The following is a 25,884-nucleotide window of genomic DNA, read 5'->3' on the forward strand; positions in this document are numbered from 1 at the left end:
GGATGGGGCTGCGTCAGAGAAGGTGGAGGGCTCAGAAACTGTTCCTCCCTTGCTGGAAAATAGTGGTTTCCAAATAAAGCCCCATCTCTGCTCCCCTGCTGGCTTGCATAGCCTGCCCTTAGTTTCTCTTAGTGCACTCAGAAGTTCTTGAATTAGAAACCACCAAGTGGAAAGGCAAGGGAACATCTTTCCACAGTTGTCATCCATAAATTCCCTTACCTGGAGTCTCTGACCAGGCCAGAGTGAATCAAAGAATCAAAACACTGTAAGTTGTAAGAGTAAAAAAAAAAGAAAGAAAGAAAGAAAAGAAAAAATTAACAATCTCAGTAGCTCTTGTAGCTTCACACATACAAACGAGGAAGATGTTTATTACAAAATATATTTATTAATTTTTACACTTGCTGAGTAGCACAAGACTATTAACACTATAACTCACTGAATGTACAATAAATGTTCACATTTAAATAAAAGGATAGGGTCAACATTTCAACCCGTGGGTCAGCTTTAGCATCTCATGAAGTGCTTTTTAGCCCTAGATATCATAAGAGTTTTTTGAAAGGATAATTCAAAATCAGAAAACAATTCAAGAAGATAAAAACAATAGGTTTTTCCAGAGTAACAGGAATTTTACATGATGAAATGTCTATTATGTGGGCACAAATCAAACAATAAAAATGTAAAATCTATATGTAACTCCAAAATTTTCACATTGCACTGATTGAAGTCTACAGTGCCAATGTGTCTTAACAGAGGAAATAACATAAACATTGGCTACATACATTTTTTTTTTTTTCCAAATTGGGTCTTCAGAAGGCTTTTATAAGCGTAATCTGCCATCTCTTCAAATCCAAGTCCTTTTGAAAACCTATGACTTTGGATGAATGTGCAGAATACCTGATCTTAAAGCAGTATTGTTTGGCTTGACTGCCACCTGCATCTCTGATTGATAATATACAAATTAGTTATAGAGTCTTTACTTAATCCACATCAGGACAAAAGAAAAGAAAAAAACAACAAACTTAGATGGGATGAAACAAAGAAGTCCTTCCACAACATTTTCTTCTGTGTATTTTATAACTTGAAATAACTGGCATAAAATGAACATTCCATTCAGCGACAGTTTTCTATTTTAATCAATAAGTTATTACTGAGGGGAGGGGAGATACCTTGCTGATTCAAATTAAAAAGGACCCAATAAGGTCAAATTTAAGGTACAGAAACTGAAGTGGACCTTTGAGAAAGTAGTATTCTTCACCTAGCAAGTCTTTCTACACTGGACCCTAGCACATTTACAATCATTATATTGTGGTACTTTGAGACCCGAGTCTCTATCTTATGATTCAAGTCAATATTTTCTATTAAAAACACTGACATTACCTCTTTGTTACCAAAGATATAGAGTTCATTTTCAGTTTCTACACATTTACCAAGTAACTTTCTCAAGTTCTCTTAGTGCCCAAATTTGCAAGGAAAACTAAAATGAATGTGATCTCAAAAATAAAGTGCAAAATCTACGTATTAATAAAGTTATTTCAATAGAATTATTTACTTTTCTGAAAGGTATCTTTACCATAAAGAAGCTACTATACTTCTTAATTTATAGAACCACTCTCTACCCAGACATGTAAATAAAATAAATTAGTTAACTTCATTTGAAATTGAAGTTAGGTCTTTCTGTTCTGCAGTGATAAATTCTACCATGCAATTATTATTCAAATGTGTTAGTATGTCATAAAAGTTGTTAAAATACATACTGAATCTCTGCAATGATTTATGTGTACAATTGGAATGTACAGTAAAAAGGGAAATGTTTTTCTCCATTTAATTCATAGTTAACAAAGGGGAACACGTATAAGCAGAACTGTCATTTTGGAGGATTTTGTTTCTTCTCCCTACTAACAGTATAATATTCATAAAGATTGAATTTCTTCCAGATCTCTTATAATTACTTTAACATATTATAAATGGTCCCTACGTTCTTATTTTTTCCCCTAACTGTGAAGTTGATCATACCAAATGGTCCAGATGAGTTGCAACATGTTTAAGATAAAAGCGGTAAGAAATAAGGAGGGCCACCTTTCCATTCAACCTAAAAAGAATGTTCATTTAAAGACAGCATTAGAAGTCCTAAAATACACTGAATGCTGTGAGCAAGGGTTGAATGTACACCTGGTAAGGGCAAGAAATTCGTCCTTTACCAATAAAATGGTAAATGCATCCTGCAAAGCAGGACAAGGTTTCAGTGCTTTTTACTTTATACATAGATATAACTATCTTCGTAATTTTACTTGGTACCAATATCTCCAATATATCTTTCTTATTACAACCACACCAGAGAATGGGAGGCAAAGCTTTAAGGTAGAAGTTCAAATTCTGCAGACATCAAGCAACCTTTTCTTCTTACAGGGAGTCCACCGTTGTGGAGTAATAAAGTAAGACTTATCAGAATATGGCATCTGGCCTGATCTTCTGAGGGCCAGCCTCTATGGAAAGCACAACCAATAGCCCAATAATGGTGTTCCCCAAAAAAGGCAAGGTTTTTCTTTTTTATAATCAGCAATAAGAAAAATTTAGATGACAGTTTTTCCTTCAGAATGTCAGTCAACATTTGTTGACATCATTGTTATTTTTATTTCATCACTGTTATTTTCATAATCCGTAAATTACTGCAAACTCACAAGATGAAGTGATTCTGACCTAACACACGCCCATAAAATGCCCCTTTTCCTTTGGTGCCACAGCTTAGAATGAAGTCCAATGACCATGGACTTGGCATATCCTTTCTCCACCTTTGGTACAAACACAATACACCACTTAATATTTCCACAAAGGAAAAGTAAGGCTTATCAACGTGTTAAAAAACCAACTCAAGAACAAGGCAAAGTTCCTCCATCTTGAAATCTATTTTCTCCTGAAAGATCTCCATTCCATGGTAGAAACTCTTAGGGTTCAAAAAGTCAATTTGGTAGATGACCTTGATAAAATAAGCCCCAGTGTATGTACGAGTGTCAAAACTGTGACCTCCAAGCTCTTGAGTGAATGATAAACCTTAAAAAAGTTCTGAGTGTCAGAAGATTTCCAAAATTTATGAATGAGAAAAGACATGGTATGATTACTTGATTCTAGCTTGAGGATGGAAGTTAAGGTTTAGTGATATGCACTTCGCTGCTCCCATTCCCATTGGTGGTGGTTGTAATGATGTACTGTGTGGGCTGTTGTTGGCTGGTGGTCTGGGGGTCCAAGTCACTGTGCGCAGTTGGCTGAATCTGGACTCCCCCAGACAGGGCAGAAGCTTGCCTTTCCTCCAATTCTGGTTGACTTTCTGATAACACATAATGACCCTAGAGCAGGAAGAAAAGGATCTTTAGAGATCTGAGGCCTAATGGGGGGCAGAAAGAGGGAATATACAAAGAAATGTAACAAGAGGAAACCAAAATAGGCACCTATAGGAGATGCCTTACCTAACTGTTCTAGAGAAGAGGAATCGGTCACAGTGATTGACTACAAAAGTAATTTAAGAAAACATCTTATTTGTTCTACCAAAAGATATAGTAAAGAACTTCGGGTAGAGAAATTTGCATCATGATGGCAAAGGAAATGTGCTATTTATTGTACTGCTCCTAAGAATTTAGAAATTCATAAAATAAGATTGCTATCTTTTGATTAAAATTTAACATTAATATAAGATAGATCAAAGAAGAGATAAATTTTAAGTCTCATTAAAAAGGTATAATGGCCCCCAACACAGGTAGTCAAGATCAATCGTTCCTACTTCAGTATTTCAGAGACCAGCAAAATTAAAAGTAATAAAGACTTTGAAAGACTTCAGTATTTCAAAGACCAGCAAAATTAAAAGTAATAACAAACATCCCCAAATTTTGTTTTCCCAAGCAAAATCATTTTTAAAATGCTACTGTCAAATGAGAGAGATTTTAAGACTCAAAAGCACAGGAAGAACACAATCTTAGAATTAAGTCTCTTACATTGAATGGATTTAGCTCTATAAAATCATATAGTATCTTTACTTTTCCTCATGTTTCCTCTGATTATGAAAATTTATGCATAGACCTGCAACTAGCTATATCTTTATGTTAACATTTTAAAGAAAATATGTTGGGCAGAAAGGGGATTGATCAGCTACATAGGCTAAGAAAAAAAGTCACAGAGGAAAACTCACGCATTGGTCTTTCAAGCACCGTCCAAAAAAAAGGCCATAGTCAAAAATACCCATTTGATTTATCCAGGGCCTTATATTCTAAGTCTACATTCATCAAGTGACTCTCTGACTGTGATTTGGTTTGCCATGTGGGTCTTTCTGTAGCAGGATAGGGCTGGTTCACAACCAGGATCCATGGACCCCTAAGCAATCCATAGGTGGGCTTCAAAGAATCTATGAACACCCCCCGCCAAAAAATGTACATTAAATCTGTACGTATGTATATTGTGGCAGGGGGAGGGGAACATCCTTAGCTATAATCAGGTTCCCAAACGAGTTCTTGGCCAAAAAAAGGTAGAGGCAGTGGGTCCCACAGGGAGTAAAAATTTCACTAATCATGCCAATGAGACTATCCCATTTTACATTAGTTACTGTTTCCATTGACAATAATGTTACGCTGGATTTATGCACATCTCCTAAGTCTAGTTAATGTGTTTGTGGGCTGAAAAATGGGTGAGCTCTCAGTATGCTTTGAAAAAAAATAATCAGGTTTTTGAGGCCACTAGACTACCCTGCTACTCTTTGAGGCCTCTTGGGAAACAGCCTTCCCCAGGGAACATCCCAATATTCCTACCCACTTAAGAGTATTTTTCTTAATTTAAATTTACATACTCTGTCTTCTAAGAACATAGAGGCAGATTACAATAAACCAGTGAAGATTAAAACTGAGGTAGCAGATACAATCAACATTGACCTGCCTAACCTAAATATAACAAGATAATTGACGGTACCATTTTCACCCTGGGATGGGTGAATTGTTTAAAATAGTTTAAAAGAGCTCCATAATAAATTCATTATATTATTCTCTCCCAACCCAATTGATAACCAATAGTAACAAAGACTCATTACATTTCAAGAAGCACATAAAAAGGTGACCAATTATTAATCTATATGTATATAGATCTATGAGGTTCATTATAGTTATTAATGAGATAGATATTTATTGAGCATTTGCTATAGCCTAACCTCCTGTGCAAGGCATTGAGAATAAAGAGATAAAGACCAAGATCCAGCTCTCAAAGAATTCATCATCTACTGGGAAAAGACAGAAAGTAAACCAATAATTAAAATAAACTGTGATAAGAGTTATAATATAGCACCACAAGGTATTATGGGAACACAGAGGAGGTACTTCTAACTCAGATATCAAAAGGTGGGGAGTAGAAGACAGGGGAAGAGGAGATAGGTGCAGTAGGATGGACAGGAAAACCCTCACGAGCAGCACAGCTTACCGGAGTAACCGCCTTCACTTGGCCAGTGGTGACAGGAGTTGCCACACCACTATCTGTAATCACAAACTGACCTGGGGGAAGTGTCATCATTTGAATCTCAGATGCTGAAAAACAAAATACCCATAGTTCAGTGGTGTTGAATTTTAATACAAGTTGTAGAAACAAATACCTAATCAGTGACCACATTCCCCACTCAGACATTGTCATGGGTTTGCTTGCTGTGAGAGTCTTTTGATGTGATTTCTTGATATAGTAAAAGCATCTCTGTTAAGAATTAATCACATGAGGTTAATAGAGAGTTACCAAATATCAAAAGTAAATCAATGCATCTCCCTCAAATGTGGATTCTGAATATCCATAAAGACAAATATTCAACAATTTTTTAAAACCTTGAAATAAGTTACAAACATTTACCTGTTAGCTTAATATTTTTCTTTTATTTTCACATTTGCATTAGCAGCACAATGTATCCACTACTGCCTAGCAGTTACAAATTAATCTAGCTTGAATTTATTTCACTATCAGTGTTATTAAGGCAAGCTAAAAACAAAGTTCACCCTAGCACCCAATTGATAGTCTCTAAATAATATTTTCTACAAAAAGAGATCAGAGCTTCTTGGGAAAATAGCTGATTCCAGACCTGGGACAGAAAACATATAAGATGAACCTATAATGTCGTGTCATACCAGCGTGCAAGACACTATGAAAGACTACAGGGTCAAGTAGAAAAGATACAGGAATGAATTTGAAGACACTCCCATTAGCCAAAGATAGGATAATTTGAGCAATCAATAAGTGTAACAACTCCAATGGTCTGAAACACATCAAATCTGTTGAAATTCATGAGTACTTAATGGTATTAAGGCACACACATACACCTCATTGGTCACCTTGGGTAATGCCAGAAAAAACTCATAATTTTGAAAAACTGGTAAATAAAGATGAGCTAGATATTTAAATTTATCCTGCCATTCCTATGGTCATTAAGGTAAAATTTTTTTCTTTATAGAAGTTTTCTAGCTAATTACTGAATAAAGACTGATAGAAACATAATCTGACAACTTTGTAATCTCTAATGAAATAGTGGAGCAAAGGAAAAAAGGAGACAGCCGAATATTATGTGCCTCCTGATCAAAGTACACCACCACTAGCTATAAAGTGTCTGAGGGAAAAGTAAACCTGATTCTGATCGAGCCTCTAGATCTAATTGCCAGTCTACAGGAAATAAAAGAGACAGAAGAAAGCATCTTAAAATGATAATACAGGGATGCCAAATGCAAACTCCAGAATGTAAGAAACTCTATTGGACAAATGACCCAGTTTCTTCAACACATAAATTACAACTTAAAAGAGGAAGAACACAGATATCAAAAGGAACTCAAAAGACATAACCAATCCTTTATTTGGAACTCAATTTGAACAAACCAATGATTTAAAAAATTCATTTGATAATCACAGAAATATGAGCACTTGCTGGATATCTGATGGTATTAAAAAATTACTGTGACTTATTTTTAGGTGTGATAATGGTACTAGAGTTGTGCTTTAAAAAAATACTTCTTTGGTTTTAGAGATACATGTTAAAATATTTATGGATGAAATGATATGGTTTATTATATAGTTGGAAGATTGTGAGAGAATGAAAGGGGGTGGGCACATAGGGGACGAGGTTGGCCATGAGCTGATAACTGTTGAAGCAGAATAACTGGGTACAGGGCATTCATTATACCATTCTATTTTTGTGTACTTAAAATTTTTCCCTAGTAAAAAATTTCAGTTATAGAATCTTTTCTTTAGGTTAGAATGCTAGTTCATACTATTATCACCATGACTAACTTCATCATTCCACATTTCTTTCACAGGAATTAAACTAAGTATAAATGTCAGTTTACCAGGATTTTACTGGTATTTACCATGAGTAGAAACTAGACTCAGCCCTCACTGTGCCCACCAATATTTAAGAGAATAAATTGAAAAAATAACTAAATAGTTGAATTGGAGCCTGACTCCATACCAAATCTATGTAACACAGTCAAAGATCAACCACAACAGAGATGGACTCAAAAAAAGAAGTCAATAGTAAAGAAAGATCAACACTGGCCTTCTTACCTTCTTGGCCCCTCTTTCTCCTCATTCCTACTATTGAAGTTGTCAGATTATGTTTCTATCAGTCTTTATTCAGTAATTAGCTAGAAAACTTCTATGGAGTCTGTTACCTCTATTCCTGTTCCTTCCACATCTTCAATCACAAAGGTCTCATACTTTCCAGCTCATACCCAAGGCTGTCATCCCCACCAAGACTGTTACCTGTTCTGACCTTCAGCAGCCAGCCTTTTACAGCTACTGTAGCTCTAATCTCGGGGTTTTAAAAGCAACTACTCATATATCTCTTTCTGTTAGCTAATGATCTCCTTGAGCCAAAGCCTATCTCCTTAGGTGGGGGCAGCCCAGTGGGTGAAGCTAGATAACCTGGGTTACAAGACTCTGTTAACTAGCTATATTCCTCAGAGAAGCTACTCTGTGTCTAAGTTACTTTATCTGTAAAATACAAATACTAATTGTATGTGTCTCATAGGTTATTGTGAATACTGAATGTGATATATACGTGGTTTAGAATCGTTCTGGCACATAGTAAGAGCTTGATGAAAGTTAGCTAACATTAGTATTGTGTGGTCACTGATGTGAATCTTAATATTAATCTTCTGTATATCCAGAGTCTAGCACAGTGATTGATATACAAGCATTCACTGAACATTGGTGGAAGAGATAAATCAATACCATCAACATATCCTACATCTATTATACTATTTAAACTACCTGCCTACACTTCCTCCAGCAATGTCTCTGAAATAGATGGCTCTCAGATCAGAACGATGCCTTGAATTTTGTCATGAAACTCATTCAAGTACATGCATTATGAAGTGAAGAAAATGTCCAATGATACTTTAACCCAGAAAATCAATTATAAAACTGATGCCATTATGACCCAGGGCTGCAGGTTCCCCACCCATGACCTACAGCATTATCCCCTTGTTTCTTACGTACAGTAGCCACGGAAGGAATTCCAAGCATTGGGTAGGTATGTGTGTTGTACAGAGGAACTCTGTTGCTGCTGCTGGAGAGCCTGGCCTGGTGCGGAAGAACTGCCTTGTATGTGGGTGGGGCTGAGACCCTGCTGAGACTGCTGAGAGGAAGGGCTCAATGGCTGCCCAGCTACCTAGAGAGAAAGAGAAAGCAAGAATAGAAAATTACTAATTTCCAATATAGTTAAGACTCACAGATAACTGAAGGCTAATGTGAGTTATACTGAAAGTATCACTGCAAAAATAATAATATAAATTACGAATAGAATTAATGAAAAATAATCATAACTCTGAAGTCCTATTTAGTTTTCAAAGGATTATCTCCACGAGTATCCAAAAAATTAATTTCAGTAAGCTTGTGAGAAAGATAAAGGAATGTAAATACAGTTATCTGCACTACACGAAGTCAAAAGAATTGAATAGCTCAATAACTTGTCTACGTCACAAAGCTAACCTGTAACACAAATTAAAGTCATAATTTCTATTGAAGTGCACTGGATAGTCCCGCAGTTAGTGGAGATAAACACAGGTTTACATGCAGACATCCAGTGGAGAGGCTACTCTTGTCTACAGGATAAAGCCCAAGCTCCACAGTCTGCCATTTGAGCCTTTCATACTGCAGCTCCAAACTACCTGTCCAACTATTGTTCCAAACATCATTTCCTGTTATTAACCTATACAGTTTTCTATAAATACACTACAATTTCCCATCTCTGTGTCTTTACTTACAATGAAAGCATATTCAGATCATAATGCCAGCCCCAACTACTTTGTCAAAATTATACCCCTCCCTTAAGACTAATTCAAACACCACTTCTTCTACAAAAATGTCTTGATTCTCTGCTAAACATATATCTTTCTCTCTTCTGAATTTCCATAACTTTTTCCCATTTCACTCTTAGACCTGAGCAAGAGGGACCCCTCCAGGAATCTTGGTTGGCCCTTCTCCAACTGTGCCCCTCCTCATATGAAGCCAAATGGACATGCCCACCTAGAATGTGTATCCGCTTCTAGGCCACACTTTGGGGACTACATTCCCTATGGAAATGGCCCTGCACCCACTTCAAAAGCCTATACAACTCTCTTCCCTGGGTCAGTCCTCCTGCAGTGGTCCTGTCTTTTGGATGTGGGCTTCTCTCATGGTATTTGGGTACTTTTGACAACGGGGATGGCCAAAGGATCACCATTTGCAGGGGTGTGGACAAAGCTGAGACATGTGGGTGAGGGTGTCCATGTAGGTACACAGAGGGCCATGTAAGGTGCAGCATAGATTCCGGGTGAGAAGAAAGGAGGAGCAGTCTTGGGGAAGGTGGTCCCTGTGCCACCACATTCCAACAAGGAACTCTGAGGAGTCCTTCCTGGCCCTCCAGCCTCAGGTTTCTTTGAGAAACTTAAAAGTGTGATGCTAGTAAGGGTGAGAAACTTGGGCCCCTTGTGGATAGAGGCTGCCTGTCTTGGATTGAGAGAAGCAATGAGAACCCTCACAGCCTCTGAACTTCACACTAGAAGGAGGGGAGGGCAATCAGGTAGCAAGCAGCATAGCCTCCCTCCACCTCCCAATAAATAGGAAAGCAGAGAACATGTATGTGTGTCCTATGGATTTCCACAGCCATTGGAAGGGCACAGAGCCAAAAGAGAGGGAAAGCCTTCCTCCCAGCTTCTTCCTGCCACAGCCTGGCAGCTGCCAGTGCCATCCATGGTGTTTGGCAAAAAATGCAAATAATTTTGAATTGGCACTATCCATGTTCTTTAGTATCAATTGTTACTTTACATATATTTTTCAATTATATTATAAAAGTATTTGTGTCAAGTAGGAAGACAGAACATATTTTACCTAACGGTTTGTTAGCTTGATTCAAAACTTTTAAGTACTCAAACCTATAGTACGCAGGCCTTCAACTGTACTATTGTCCTGGAACCTGCAAATATCAGGGGTGGCCCTACATGCTTCCTTTATGGTACAGATACCGGCACTTCACATCCTATTTACTTGTACACATGTGTTATCCCCTACTAGACTCTAAGCTCCTTGAGGACAAGACCTAGAAAAGTTTCATGCAAAGGATAAGGATTTAATAAATATTTTGGGGTGGATGTAGCCATGCTTTCTCAATAATAAACTCGACCATGCAAAAACATTGATACTCTTCAAAGTTACTGTTCCAGAATTACAGAAACAACTCAGCAATTGCATTCTATCATCCGGCCATTTAGAATAGGAAGCAAAGACCATGGTGTCTCTAGGCTATCACATCACAGGGCTCCATTTGTACCGGAGAAGCTAATCACTTAATGCAAGTGTGCCTATAATTCCAATATAAAAATTAAGGTCCAAAATAACAATATCATTTCAATAGTCAAGGGGACTAGGTATGAAAATAATGTCTCTTCACTCTTATTAACTCTTCAAGGTCCCTGAGGCCATATTAACCTCTGTTAATTGTCCGTGGAGACATGTACCTGGGAGGACGATGGAGCTGAGGCAGTGGGCTCAGTGACTTGGATGTGCTGCACCTGGATGGCATGTTGGGTGTAGGTCTGAGGATCGTGGAGCTGACCCACGTCCACAGTGGACTGCTGAGACTGGTGAGGGGAGGTGGCCTGGAGGGAGGAGAAAAACAAACACATACCGATTGAGGTTAAGAGAAATCTTTCCTGAAAAAAAGTTCAACTAAAAAAATATCCCAACAGAAATATAAGAATAGATAGAAATTTAGATTCAGTGTTTCAGTCTTTTAGAGAAAAAGATAGTCTTAAAATTTATGCTTATAAAACATAAGCCACTAATGTTCTTAAACTCTGGAAGACAAGGAGATAGAAGAAATATAGCTCCTAATAATAAGCTGAATGAGAAACTCTCAGGAATCTTTTCCTCTTAAATTTCAATTAACTTTAACGACCTACCTTTTATCAGTAAAAAAAAAGATAAAAGAAGAGAACGAGCTTTTATCTCGTCACTATTAAACCACTAGAACAGTGGCTCCTAACCTTTTATGTACCACAGACATTTTTGAAAATCTGACTGAAATATAGACCCTTTTTCCAGAACAATGCATATAGATCATATTTTACAGGCTACTCGAGGGATTCATAGATTCTTTCAAAGCCTAAAATTAAAACCCTCCCATAAAAACAAACAAACAAACAAACAAAAACAAGATAAAGAATTTCAGTGACAGCAGCAACTTCCAATTTCCTACTCTGATATTAGTTTTACATTTTCAGAGACTAAATCATTTCAAAGCAACAAGTTTGTTCATTTGTGCCTGGAAGATATTTCCTCAGCAGAATTAAATAAAACAATAGTTCTAGGAGGATTCCTTCTTTCAGCTCCCTAATCAGTAAGACTGAGCTACTAATTATGAGGTAGAAGGAACATAGTTATACATCTATACTGATAAGGTGCTGATTGATAGTCAAAGGTTGGATCAAAATTATTTTTTACAAACACCCACTGATATAAGCATTCGATGCCCAGGTAGAAACTTATCAAACTGGCTCCTCACCAGGTAGTCAACCTGAGTGCCAAGGACAGGGATTCAGAAGAGGCTCAGAAACAGCTCACACTGGTACTATCCTGTAGCAGCACAGGATGATGGTATATGCTGGAGCCTAAAATCTTTGGACTACTCGAGACCGACATCTCTTACACTGCTAAGTCTAGAGCCCTTGACAGCCTGCGGAGGAGAAGATTTACAAATGCCTTAGATTCATCATTTACATGCAGCAGCACATTACATAGAGTCCTGCTCCAGCTCTGAGAATTGGGTGTTTTTGTTGACCTCAGTTGCCATACTGGCTAGTGATGATATGGCATTCATGAAGATAAAGAGAAATAAATGCAATATGGTACCGGGGCCACTTGCACCACTTGAAGCTGTATGTGCTGAGGTTGCTGAAGACCAGATGTAGACTGTGACACAGGGATATACTGAATTCTCTGGTAGTCCCCTTGTGGCGTTCGGTAATCTGTTGTTAAGGTCTGGGACAGTTCTGTCATGGCTTGGGTTAGCAGGTCTGTTGTCTAGAAAAATCACACAAAACAACACATTAGTTGGTAACACCACTGCTTATAGATATTTCGGTGCTCTTAAGTCCTACAAAAATTTAGTTTGTCTCACTGGTGGATCATGGAACTTACAAATTTTAGCCCTGAGCTCAGACAGAAAAAAATCCAAAGTTAAAAAGATGTTGAAAAATTATCTATATCTATCTGTCTGCATCAGATTCAATGGAGTTACCCTAGAGGTTCTGACAAGCTTACAGCAAATGAGCAGCACCAGACATATCTCGCTACCACCCTCCCTTTTTCGTTTTTTTATTATTAATGCCTACAGCATCTGATCTTCCTAGGTGGTCTCCCGTCCACGTACTAAACAGGCCCGACCCTGTTTAGCTTCCAAGATCAGACACTGGGCTTGTTCAGGGTGGCATGGCCGTAGACCATGGACCATGGCTCCACTGGGGCACGAACCCAGGACCTTCTCTGTGTAAAGCAGATGTGCTCACCGCTACACTATGGAACCACGTCTTCATTACCCCTTTCAAAGAGAACTTTGGAAAGCATGGACTGAGAGACCCAATCATAAGCATAATGCCTTATGTGGAATACTGAAGGAAAATGGGCTACTTCTGCAACCATGGCTTTGGCATTGAGAGCTGTGAAGGCCACTGGAGATGAGATGTTCTTACCAGTCACATACTTACCACCACAGTCTCTCCAGTAGCACTATCTGTAGTTAAAACAGCTGGAGTGGCACTGATCACAGCTGTTGTCAGTGGTGTGTGTAAGGTGTTAGGGAGCTGGGCATACTCTGGATGCTTCTTCCGAATGTGTTGTACCATCTTGGTCTGAAAAATTACAGCAAAACCCAAGAATAATTACTGGAATTAGTTATTTTCAGCCATTCTCAAATGTAAACCTTCCAAAGTTTCCTAAAGTCTTTTATGTTACCCATTAAAAAAAAATTAGAGCAAGGCTGTCTTTGTGCCTGCCCTTCTTAAAGCACCAAAATGCTATGAAAGGGGAAAAAAGAAGAGGCTGAAAAGATTAAAGAATCATGTGACATCACACCATCAGGCGAGGTCAGAATACCCCACAGCATCCCCTAGTCCCACCAATACCTGCAGCAATCACAAGCCCTCCAGCAGAAATGACCCCCTTTTTAAGAACTATCACTTAAGTTCCTGTGTAGTACTTCTGGCAGCCTGAGCTCATAAACTGTGAGCATGGGATATGCACATATGAGACACTCAGCAGACCAAGGAAAAAGAAATCCAGTCAAGTGCTCAGGCTATCAGATGGCGCTAATTCTGGGGAAAGTCTACCATGTTCTCTTCCCAGTATGTGCTGATAGTCCTTAGGCATCTGAAATAGGAAAACACCCATCAAATCAAAAGAAGCCAGGGCATCTGAAGAGAAGCCATGTTCTCTCAAGAGATTCCTCAAATCATGGCCTTGATTCAGATTTAGTCAGAAGCCTTCTACATACCTTGCTGCTGTACTGTTTGGAGCAGTGGGGGCAGCAGACAGGAGGGGTAGCTATTGTGCCTGTGAGCTGGGTGTGGGTACTCAGCATGGGGTCTGGTTCTCCAGGGCCGGCAGGTCGAAGTTTCCGAATGCTTGGTGGGAGTTCGGCCCCAGGATGGTTCTTCAGAATATGGGCTTTCCGCTTGCTGGCACTTTTATAAACCTACAAATTCAAATGCTTTGCCGTGAAAGCAGTATACAGTTCTACTTTCCCACTTAAAGCAAATCACCTCACAATTTCCTTACAAGGAAATGAGAAAAAGTATTCGTGTAGCCCAAAATAAAATATATTAACAGATATATTGAAGGGTAATAAGGATATAACATAACTTAGAATAAAATAAGAACATCACCTAGATATGCCAGGCAACTTCCTTGAATTTATATATCTAAGATAGTAACAGTAAAAGTAGCCTTTACCTTAAAGTTTAAGAGGCGGATATACAATCATACAAAGAGAACTGTTTCTAAGGCCAGCTCATCCTTTAGCCTTTCTGGGAAAGCCTTCGTATGGTGTATTTAGTTGACTACTATATGCCAAAGAATCTTCCACAATGGCGAGTCTAATAGCAACTAGTGCCTATAGTGGTGAATCAATGCTTAAAAATGTTTCTTACTTTTAAGCAGACATAGCCACGTTGAAAAAGGAAACAATGAAACAATAAACATGCATTCTCTTTGTCTTTTTTGTAAATGTACAAAAATAAAGAATAGAATAGTACACAAAACTTTTTCACTTCCTAGTCAATCTTCTAGAAAAATCTACCATATATTTTATGAGGATAATACACACTCTCATTTTATATCTTAGACATGTTAAATGAATTCATATACTAAGCGCCTCATAATAGGACTCTTCTTTTGTAACAAAAATCACAGAAGGAACAAGCAAAACAAAGTCAACTAATTCTGAAGAAAAGAAAATGGCTTAAAATGAGGCTGCCATTCTAGCCCTTTCTTGGCTAAATGGAAAACTACTAAGAAACAAGGAACCACCTGTTAAGAGTAACTGCAAGATCCTAGTATATATTCTTACGTGTGGACAAATTTATTCTAAGCAGGACTCCCACAGAGGCATCCTACTGTGGATAGTTTCCTTTTACCTTATCACAATACTGACAAAAGTAATCGCGGTTGGGTTTTATGATGGGTAGAGTTAACTCTGGCACCTCTTCTATCTTCATGTCTGGGTGCCTCTTGGATAAGTGATTTACCTAAAAGGAAAAAAAAGAAAACAAGAAAAAGAGAACCCATTACAAACAGAAGCTAAACAAATGTCTTTGATATTGACTGCTAGAGGCTAAAATTCTCTGAAGCAGTGGCCCAAAACAATAAGGCATTGGCCAGAACCAGCATTACTAGGCCCATCTGACACCAAAGCTTTAACAGTCACTGTTAACAGGACTTAATAGTAATTCAGCAAATTACTGAAGGTGAATGGGCCACTGCGGATTCCATTAATAGACAAAAGAACTGCTGTTAGAAAAAGGAAAATTACAGTGGTATGAATTTCTTTGGTGAATTGTCTTGATGCAAACCTGTCTTTCTTTAGTTTAGTGTCCTAGCCCTAGAGAAGACATTGAACAAGATAAAAATTAAGGTTCTGAATTTTAGTTCCTGGCAGAAATATATAGTAAGTCCTCACTTAACATCATCGTTAGGTTCTATGACTTTAAGCAAAAGAACATATACGACAAAACCAATTTACCATAGGCTAATTGATAAAACAAGAGTTAAGTTCCTGCATATCTCATCAACGTTATAATGAAATCACCTTGAACAAAAAGATTTGAGAATCTGCTGTATTTTGCAAAAACTGGAATAGGTCAAAAGGAATTAGAGCAGTAAACTGGCTACACTGATGTTTCAGCTAATCTGGTTCACATACCCTGCTGTGATGGAAAGCTCCCTTCTATTGCTGTTTCACATATGAAAAAGAGAAGCATTCAAGGGAACAACTGGGGAGAAGGCAAAGACCTCACAAGAAACTATATTCAAGAACACAAACGAGTCTACGGCCATGCTGCCCTGAACAAGCCCGATCCCATCTGATATCGAAAGCTAAGCAGGGTCGGGCCTGGTTAGTACTTGGATGGAAGACCACCTAGGAAGACCAGGTACTGTAGGCATAAAAAAATTTAAAAAATAAGGGATTGTAAGCTGACAAGGTCCTTGCAATCTGTGAGGTCGACCAAGGGTTGCCTCACCTAAAAAAAAAAAGAACACAAATGAGAAGAAGGAAGTAAAATACAGTAAGAGCAGAGACTGAGAAAGGCAAAGCAAAACAAAACTAGTAATGAAAAATGATAGAAAAAGACCTCTTCCAAGAGGTCACCAGAAAGGAACTGTGGCAAAGGAGGGCGAAAGGAGACTGGAAAGGAGAGAATTCCAAATTGGGAATTGTTTGCCTGTTCTTTTCCCCTAGCCACTGACAAAGCCTATTGACAGATTTGTACAGAATATAGTACAAAAGCCATCGCCACAAACAGAAATGGATGGGTTTGGGAGACAGCGGGTGGAACCCAGAGCTATTTGGCACTGACCAGCATGCCTCGTCTCCGGAAGCCCATCATACACAGGCGGCACTTGAACGTGAAGCTGTCGTAGTCAGTGGACGTAATACGAGGCTTGAACGTCTTGGAGCGGCTGATGCGGTCAGCTTTCTTGGCCTCCCTCTCAGGATTATGCATCCTTTGCATATGTTCTCGTAGTTTGTCTTTTCTCTATTGAGAGAATTTTTGAAAAGGCAGCGGGGTGAGGAGTGGGGGTATAAATTTTGTAATTCAAAGGATTTAAAAAAAGAATACAAGTTAGCAGTGACCACAACCTACCAAAATACATTTGAGTTGCTAAAGTGCTAGAACATAAAAAGACATGGCAAAAGAGAGTAGGAATGACTCTGTTCACTAGCAAATAAATGCATTCCACTAAGCCTTGGTTGTGAATGACCATTCAATTTGAAAGATACTGATATATGAGAAGAAACCCTTTGTATTTATGTAGAAGAGATCGAATGGTACCTGGAGTAAGTATGGTATTAAGAACTACGAGAGAAATTGATAGTGAATGATAGGAAATACTGGATTTGTAAAATCCTATGTATACTTAATCCCCACACATTTTAATAAACATGATATTCTTCTAAATCTCAAGTGAATTTAAGTAGGAATATCTCATTTTATGGATTTGAGAGTTCAAGTAAACAATTACACTGTCTGCTATGGATGGAGCGCAGTCTAGATCCAGTTTGATAATCTAATCTAGGGACATATGTTGATATGAGTCCATAGAGAGAGAATTAGGAAGAGTCTATCCTGAATGAAAACAAATTCAAAAAAATGCCAGCTCCCTTATCCAATGAGACTCTGCCCTCACTGGACATATGATTAAACTGTTACTGGTCTTGTAATGATTTTGAATCTTTCTACCAGACCAGTTCTTCTCATCTTCGATACAGACTACAAGACGGAAATGAAGTAGCAACCATGATACTATACGTGTCATAGGCACTCCTGCTCATCCCTAGTCTCTCCCCTTCAGCCATCAGCATTTTTCCCAACTGTCAGCCCCACTGTCCAAGTCCATGTCCACCACCACATACAGCAACACAATTGTCCACAGACAGCACCAGCTCTCCTTCATGGGCTTTCCCTGCATTTGGAGATACCTGGGTTCCCGGATGCCCAGGTAAGCTCCCATTTGTCCACCCAGGTCAGGGCTTCAGAAGGGTGCATTAGTGACCTTTCTCTGATGCTTCAACTTCTCCTTTCACACTCTTATGTCTCCATCTTTTCCTATAATTAAGTTCCTCCTATAAGAAACTCCTTTATTCCATAGTACTCACAGTGGGTTGGCTTCTCTGATTAAACCCTGTCTAATCTACTGGGTGAAAGTAAAATAGAAGCACAAAAGTTTTTTTTGTTTTTTTTGTTTTTTTTTTTTATGTGCCTCGGTGCTAAAGTGATTCTCTGGCACAAAACAGATCATCAAAAAATGTTGAATAGATTAGATAGGTGGCCAACCAGTTAGCATCACAAGACTGGGTTCCTTTTAGATTTTTTTTTTTTTAATTAAGAAACAGAAAAACCTAAACCGGTTAATACTTTTTATATTAGAATTCTCATGGTGTTTTAAATTACGCTACTGTATATTTAAAGACATCGGTATTACATTCTATAACACACATACCACAAAACGTAAGCTTAGAAAATTATTTCTACTTCTCCTATAATGTCTCCACAGTCTATGCAAATACATTCTTGTAAAATTATTGTTCTGCTCCTGAATCCATTTCTGATTCTTTTCCATTTTCTATGACAGCATGACCTACAATCATATTCAATAATGTCTCTCAATGACATCTTTACAGAGTCCTCTGATTTCCCAATGAAGCATTTTTTATTATTTTTACACTTACTTGTTTAACTCTTATCTCTGAGTCTCCCATGAGTTTTTCCTTTGCTTCTTCTAAATTCCAAGCAGCTTATTGATACTCACTATTTTTTATTTTAATCCTTGAAATCGTTAACTTACCCCAAAGTAATCTAAGCCCTCTCAACACTCTACAGCTTTCCCACCTCCATTAGATGACAGTTCTGCTGCATTCAGGGCTCAATTATCAGGCTCTTATATTTAATAAGTGGTCAATAAGAATCTCTTGAATTGATAGGTAAATGTATTGTTCTCTTAGGAATTCCTCAATGGCAGTTTAGTTCTATTTATCATACATTTGGATTCTTTTCAGAGATGGATTATTACTCTAGGGATTAGAATTAATTCTTTTGGGAAATTAAGGTGAGTTTTTTTGTCCTTAATTTTAACATGTAACTAACTCAAACATGAGGTATAAAATGCATCTCCAGTCCAGTTTTCTGTAAGCAGGTGATAAACTGATGAAACAAACAAGCATTGCTCCTTAGCTTGACATGACCTCAGTGGCCATGAGAGCAACCTAAAGCTGTTCACTGCTTACACACCTTAAATTGCTTCCCACACGTAGAACACAGGAAATCTTTGCGGTCTGAATGTCGGAGCATGTGGAGTCGCAGTTTGTCGGGACGACAAAAGGCTTTGTCACACTCTGTACACTGGTAGATCTTTTCTGAGTGGAAGCTTCGCACGTGTTTTTTCACCTGGCAGTGAAGACAGAAAAAGTCAGGGGAGTAGGGCGGCAAAGAAAATGACAAAATGCAGTTTATCAACACTAGAGGGAGCCAAAGGCATTGCCATGGACTTTTCATCAGCTCAGTAGTATAATCCAATCCTCTGTGACTGATAGTTGGGCTTAACACACGCTATCCCTGACACAAAGAACCAAAATGAGCAGCCAGAGAGCTTACAAATCTCAACCTCCCATATGACTTGAAGAGGAAGATAGAGTGCTTGCTTAGTCAAAAGGCCTGCTTACAGTGAACTCACTTTTAAGACAAAAAATAATTCTTTCTCACTTTTTTCTGCCTCTAATATGTACAGAAACAATTTAATTCCCTTTAGTAACTGGTCTTTTTATATCTTTCTATATAATCAGATTCTGAAGAATTAAAGATACAAATTGAATAATATAAAAAAAATTACCCATTTATGAGAACATACAACAAAGGCATTATTTCTCCTTAACTGGACTTATTCCCTGTAATTTTAGATAATTTAAATAAAGGAATACGGCCTCTGAATTCTAGCCATAAATATCCAATAAATAAGAGCTATGAATGGGGACTAAGCAGTGAGTCATATCACATTATTCCTATAAGACATTTTGCTTCATTATTTTTAGAGTTTCTTTTGCTATTAGATTCTGCCTGAAGACAACTTTTCTAACTGTGTTAAGTGAGAAAATTACCAAGACTTCCTACACTAATCCCAACCATGATTAAATCCTAGACTCCTCTTGCTTTGGGAATTAAAAAAATAAATAAATATTTTTACTAGTTATTTAGATTTAATTATTCACTGACTAGATATAACAATATAATTGCTCGAAGTCCAAGAGAAATCATAAATATTCTGGAATTTATCCTCACCCATTTTGCTCCAGAATACAGCACAGGAAAGGAGATCAGTGCTTGATACAAAAGTACATTATAAACCAATTTTCCTTCTAAAATGCATGACCTTAGTAAAGCAAGATAGGATACCACAATGGTAGGAAGACAAGACCCCAAGGCCAGGAAGTAGGTGCATGTCTTCTTAATCCTTTGCAGCACCCATTTTTTAAAAATTATAACCATATCTGGGTGTTTATTACTTGTAATACAAAACTTAAATGTTTACATGCTAATGTCTGATTGGGACTATTAAGGGTTATAATAATCTTTTGTTTATCAAAAGTAGTTTGAAGAAATACCGTTCTCAACTGTAAAGCTGTTACAAAGAAGAGATGAAACTGCAGGTGATACGCAGTCTCAATTTTCTAAAAATCAAGGTTTCTTTTACCAAAAGAAGGAAGTATACAGGAATTTCAGTAACAGACACTCACCTGAATAAAATCTGGGAACCGTTTCTTACAAGTTGGGCAGGTGAAGTAGCCATCATTGATATGAATGGCCACGTGATCTTTCAACAAATCAAGGCGGTCAAAGGATTCTGGGCAGAAAATGCAAGAGTAAGTCTTCTGGTCTGAATGGAGCTTCATGTGGCTCTCCAAGGATGCACTGCTGATGAAGCCCTTGTTACAGAGATCACAGGTCAAGGGGCAATTCCCCTCCCGCCCATGGAAGCGCAAGTGTTGGTCCAGTTTGTCCTTTTCACGGAAGGCCTTTCCACACTGCAAACATTTAAAAGGCCGGAACGACTTCCGAATAAACAGATGCTGAAGAGCTGCATTCTGAAAGACACACAAATATGATTATTTAGTGAGGAAATTAAATGTGCAAGCGGCTCGCACGTTTACAGAGAAGGTAGATGGTCTCTGCAATCAGACTTTCCATAGAAATTAAGCTCTAGGAAACACAGTTAAAAGAGGACGTTTCTGGTGAAGAAATTTAAAATGAAGCCATCTCAAAGAAATTCATGTTGAAAAGACAAATGTTTTCTGTGTTTCGTTTGATGTCTGTTTTCTTATGAAAGGACTTAAGTCACATTCAAAAAAGTACTCCCAATAGAGGACTTGTTTAATAAAACAAATCCCAGAGTGAAGTAGAATAAAAACTGAAGATTTGGAAAAAATGACTTGGGTTAAGTCACACATGCATGAATGAGGTTGGAGTAAGTCAGCTAAATGTTACTTGTTGAAGTTCTTGAGGAAAAGAATTTGAAGCTTGATAAAAATGTTTAGCAAAAAAATAAGGCAACAAAAAGAACTAAACTGTCATGCTTGCCAGGGGCTAGGGGAAGGAAGCAATGGATACGGGGTTTCTTTTGAGGGTGATGAAGTGTTCTGGAATTAGATAGTACAATGGTTGCACAACTGTGGGAATATTCTAAAAACCACAATACAAGAATGAATTTTATGGTATGTGAATTATATCTCAACTTAAGAAAAAGAATTGAAAGAGAAACAAAGGATACAGATTGATATGAACATGTTTGTTCATGAGATAAGATATATGAGCGCACTTCATAAAGGGCATATGTGCATTTAATCACTTCCTACTGAGAAAATGCAGAGGATAAGTTCTCAGTGTAGCTTGTTAGTTCCATTGGTTACAATGCCACGCTAACCAAGTTAAGTTTATCACTTTGTTCTCTGTCTAGACCAATTTCGCCCCTTTTTTTTCAGTCACAGATTGCATTTCTAATGCTGATTAGCCATCTTGTAAATCCTTGCAATTGTTATAGGGAATCCAAGTGAGAGAATCCAGATATTCAGTGTAAATTCATCACTAGTGCTGGAAAAACAACTCATGCTGTAAGAGCAGATCAACAGAATGATCTTTCACACAAAGACTACAGAATAAATATTTTAGTTACGCTGTAATGAAGATCCATTCATAAGTTCCTCAAAATACCAGGGAGGAAAAAAAAAATCTCTCAAAAAAATATATCTGTGAATGGTTATGCTTATGTAACTGTAAAGGAATAGTAATTGAAGGATTAGTGGAACTCTTAATGCATTACTTGTACAATAAAAAAAGTACAATGAACAATGCTTTAACCCTTCATTTCAAATTACAAGCAGCAACTTCTAAACTAAATTTGCTAAGAAATAGCCATTTAGATGAAAAGCAAAATAATTGTTTTTGATTTAGTGAAAATTTTGAACATAGCTACTATGTCACAGAAACCTTTCTCCGGACTTCTCTAACAGGGCGAAGAGAGATGTATTTTACCTATTCCTGTATCTTGAGCAGATACTTAGCAGTTCTCTTGTGTTCCCAAGTTGACTGGGGCTGCTTCAGGGCTGCATCAGATTTTATTCTCCTTTGTATATAGATCCCTTAAAAATAGTTTAGTTCGTAGGACGTGTTCAAAAAAAGTTTGAGAATTAATTCATGTATTTCATATGAAAATGCTGAAGAACTATTTCAAGATCTTTTCTATAGCATCTGCAGGGATCTGTAAGAATACACCTTTTTCAAATCATCCACAGAGCTTTCTTTTACTTCATAATATTGCTTAGCAATTACCTAATCTTTTTAGTCTATCTGGACAGATTTTTTTTTTTACATAAAAACTCTTAGTATTTTGCCTACTCCCAAAACTTTATGGAAATATTGCAAATAAAAGAATGCTATCCTGAGGTTCAGGGAGTCAAGATTTAGAGAGCTTTTGGTGTGTAAGAATCATTTCCTTCATCCAAGTTCAGTAGTTTCCAAGGGCAAACACAATGTACAACTGATCTTGGTCCCACTGGGGATTCCACTTCTTCTTGGGCACCAAATCTAGAACTCAGTTTTGCCTTGGTCCATTACACTAATAAGTCTTCTGTCATTTCTGATTACTATGAGTGTCCTCAGACACTTGATTTAAACTGAGCAGCCACCTGGCTCCACTTTCTCGGTTCTGTCAACAAACCTTGTTCTTATCGTCTTTTTTCCATGGGGCCCTGAACATTGTCTAAGTACTCAAGAACTAGATTGTATTTCTTTGATCTAATGATCCTAATGTAATCCTCATATTATGAAGTAGTGAGTGCCAAACCCACTCCCACTCTACAACCCACTTGCAGGCCATTTCTGCTCTGTGGTAGGTTCTATAGGTCAGAGCTACAACTGGCATACATTTCCAATGTGGAGGCAGCACAAATGAATCCATTATGGATCTTCTGGTCCCTGAGTTACAGCCAGGTAACCACACCACACTGTATGGTACATAAGCTACTCTATGGGTGCCAAAAATGGTATAGTTGCTAAAATCTGTGATGAGGGATTTAACTTACAATGAAATAAAGTCTAAGACAACAGATTCTTTACAGACAAAGACCATAAAATGTTTCTAAAGTTTGATGTTAATAGCTAAAGGAACCTAAATTATGGATCAATTTTTATATTATTTTGATCCTGACACAAAAAGGAAATCAGTCATGTTCATTTTTCTTTTTAAAAAGTAAAAAACAACTTTTCTCTGGCCTATTTTCTGCCCAGCTTTCAAAGCGATTAGTGAGCTAGCCCTGCCCAGCACATCTCTCTTACCACTGTCCTTCACCTAGCACCTCATCCTAGGATCAAACTGTGTACCTTTCCATTACCATACCAAGCACATTCCTGTGTCTTGGCCTTGATCCTATGGCTGCCCTCTTCTGAAACCACTGACTTTCTCGCTACTTCTCTGTCAAAGATTAGTTTAAGTCTCACTTCATCTATGAATTATTCTCTGACTCCTTCATTTTTATTGGCCTTTCACTCTTCCAAGTTCCTATAGCAATTACAGCCTATGCTTTAAAATTTAGCGCTTAACTATAAACCACTCAATATTAGTATTGTCTCCCCAATTAGACTGTAAGCTCCTAGAGGACAGGAATCAAGTGAAAATTCTATTTTGTACCTAGCACAGTGATGAATATAGAGTCAGAATTCAATACCACTCTACAAGTCATTCAAACTGTTTTAGAGCTGGAAGGGACCTTGGAGATCACTTAGTCCTACCCTTCATTTTGTGCATGAGAAATCTGCAGCCCACGATTACTCATTGATCTATCTAAAAATAAATTATCATTATTCATTAACCAATTTGCATTTACTGTAGCAACCAAACTGTAGCTTCCAGCAGGATTTAGTGAGTACGGGTTGCAAAGAACAGCAGGTAAGGCAAACACTTAAATAACACTCTGATATGTGAAACACAGGAAACAAACCTACCTGCAGCTCCAACTGAGCAGGCAGCGTTAGAGGAGAGAAAAATAGTTACATTACCAATTGGATTGGAAGACTTCTCTTCAGTTGGTCATTACCAACCTGGATAGAAAAGATGAAAAAATATATAGCCCTACTTTTTAGAATGTGTGAGAGGATAAAAAAAAAAATAGTTCAACTAAGACTGACCTCCTTTTCAAAAGCCACATGCACATGGCTTTTCCTTTGACACAAGGAACCTTGTACCGAAACCAATAACCCAACTCATTCAAGAATACAGCTACAATTATAGCTAGACTATGCTTATACATCCACAACTTCATTCCACATGTGGGCTTTAGTTTTTTTCCCTCAAAAAAAAAAAAATCTAGTAAGCATTTCTCTGGACTTAGAGAAAAATCAGAATGGCCAAAGCAGAAAAGATAGTAATTGGGCAAGATAGTGAAATGCAGCTTGGAAAATAATGTAGAATGATGGATGGGAAGTTATTAGTTCAAAGCTTTTTGCCTTTCTGGTCTATATTCATATACTTTTACATAATCTTTTGAAATAATATACATGGAGTCAAAAGTGTTTCCATTATAAGACCCTCAAAAAGGTTATTTAGCCTCAGAGAGCTTAGAGCCAGTCAATGCTATCATATAACTGTAAATGTTTAAATGTATTTTTACATGAAGGAGTGGACTAGACTATTTTTCAAGGTCCCTTCTAGCTTATCAGCAAATAAGAAGACAAAATTATGTGTATATATATATATATATATATATATATATATATATATATACACACATATATATATATCAGCTGCACATATCCAAATAAGATCAAAAGAAACATAAGCTAAAATAATCATCTATCTAGAAATTGTAAAGTCTAAAAAGTTATATAAAAAATTTCTTCCATCCACACATAAAGTACTAATAAAAGTCTTTATACACCCTGCTCCCACAAACAGGGACTTTAAGAAACTGTCTTCTGAATATAATTTGTCAGCACAGGCACTTATCCCACAAAACCATATTGTTCTCCACATGCATCCCCTGCGGCTCCTAACTCAGACTCAAATGCCATCTGTGAAACAAGAATAAAACACATCTGCCCTAGAAACCATGGAGGTCCTGCAGCCACATGGCCTGAAGTCAAAACTCAGGTCACACAAGTGAGAAACCGACCTACTCCCAGACCTAAAGCTTAACTTTGAGCTGTCCCCAGGAGTGTGGGTTGTACTTGCCATGTCAACTTGGACACAGGTCCGTTTGCATTAATGAGTAATGATACTTGCTAGTCTCTCTTGGAAAGCGCAAATAACCAATCAGTTACCCAAAATTAACTTAAGAACTATGATTATGCACAGATTAGACTGGCTTAAATGTAAATAGTCATTATAATTAAATATACTTATTTCTCCATTTCCAACCTGTAAATTTATGGCTCCAGAGAGCTATCCTACTTTAACTATACCAGTCCAGGAACTGCCAATACCCAAGCTTCTGTGTCCTTACTAAATGGATCAACTCTAGGACCAGCCATTCCAGCCTGCCACAGGATACAAAGACATTGAGAAATAGTTAATACTTTCTTCCAAAATAAAGAG

The 25,884-nt window shown here is 37.6% G+C and overlaps 1 protein-coding gene and 1 pseudogene across 5 annotated transcripts in view; one reads left to right on the forward strand and one right to left on the reverse strand.

The window, feature by feature from the left end:
• Positions 1 to 363: 363 nt before the first annotated feature.
• The window catches only part of PRDM10 (PR/SET domain 10), an 82,460-nt gene continuing 56,939 nt past the window's right edge, over positions 364 to 25,884 (reverse strand). For 4 of the 5 annotated variants that reach the window (XM_039878825.1, XM_039878821.1, XM_039878824.1 and 1 more), the window contains exons 12-22: positions 20,537 to 20,884; positions 19,038 to 19,193; positions 16,605 to 16,784; positions 15,165 to 15,275; positions 14,024 to 14,224; positions 13,239 to 13,382; positions 12,385 to 12,555; positions 10,992 to 11,132; positions 8,494 to 8,665; positions 5,449 to 5,552; positions 3,094 to 3,341 (exon numbers count right to left, since the gene is read on the reverse strand). In XM_039878825.1, the coding sequence (XP_039734759.1) occupies positions 3,141 to 3,341; positions 5,449 to 5,552; positions 8,494 to 8,665; positions 10,992 to 11,132; positions 12,385 to 12,555; positions 13,239 to 13,382; positions 14,024 to 14,224; positions 15,165 to 15,275; positions 16,605 to 16,784; positions 19,038 to 19,193; positions 20,537 to 20,884 (1,929 nt within the window). In that variant the 3' untranslated portion in view covers positions 3,094 to 3,140. Of the gene's footprint in view, positions 3,342 to 5,448; positions 5,553 to 8,493; positions 8,666 to 10,991; positions 11,133 to 12,384; positions 12,556 to 13,238; positions 13,383 to 14,023; positions 14,225 to 15,164; positions 15,276 to 16,604; positions 16,785 to 19,037; positions 19,194 to 20,536; positions 20,885 to 25,884 lie in introns of all 5 variants that reach the window. The other variant, XM_039878823.1, reaches the window with a different exon arrangement.
• On the forward strand, positions 16,072 to 16,190 carry LOC120615701 (uncharacterized; annotated as a pseudogene).

This window comes from Pteropus medius, unplaced genomic scaffold, assembly GCF_902729225.1.
Source record: "Pteropus medius unplaced genomic scaffold, Ma_sr-lr_union100, whole genome shotgun sequence".
NCBI lineage: Eukaryota > Metazoa > Chordata > Mammalia > Chiroptera > Pteropodidae > Pteropus > Pteropus medius.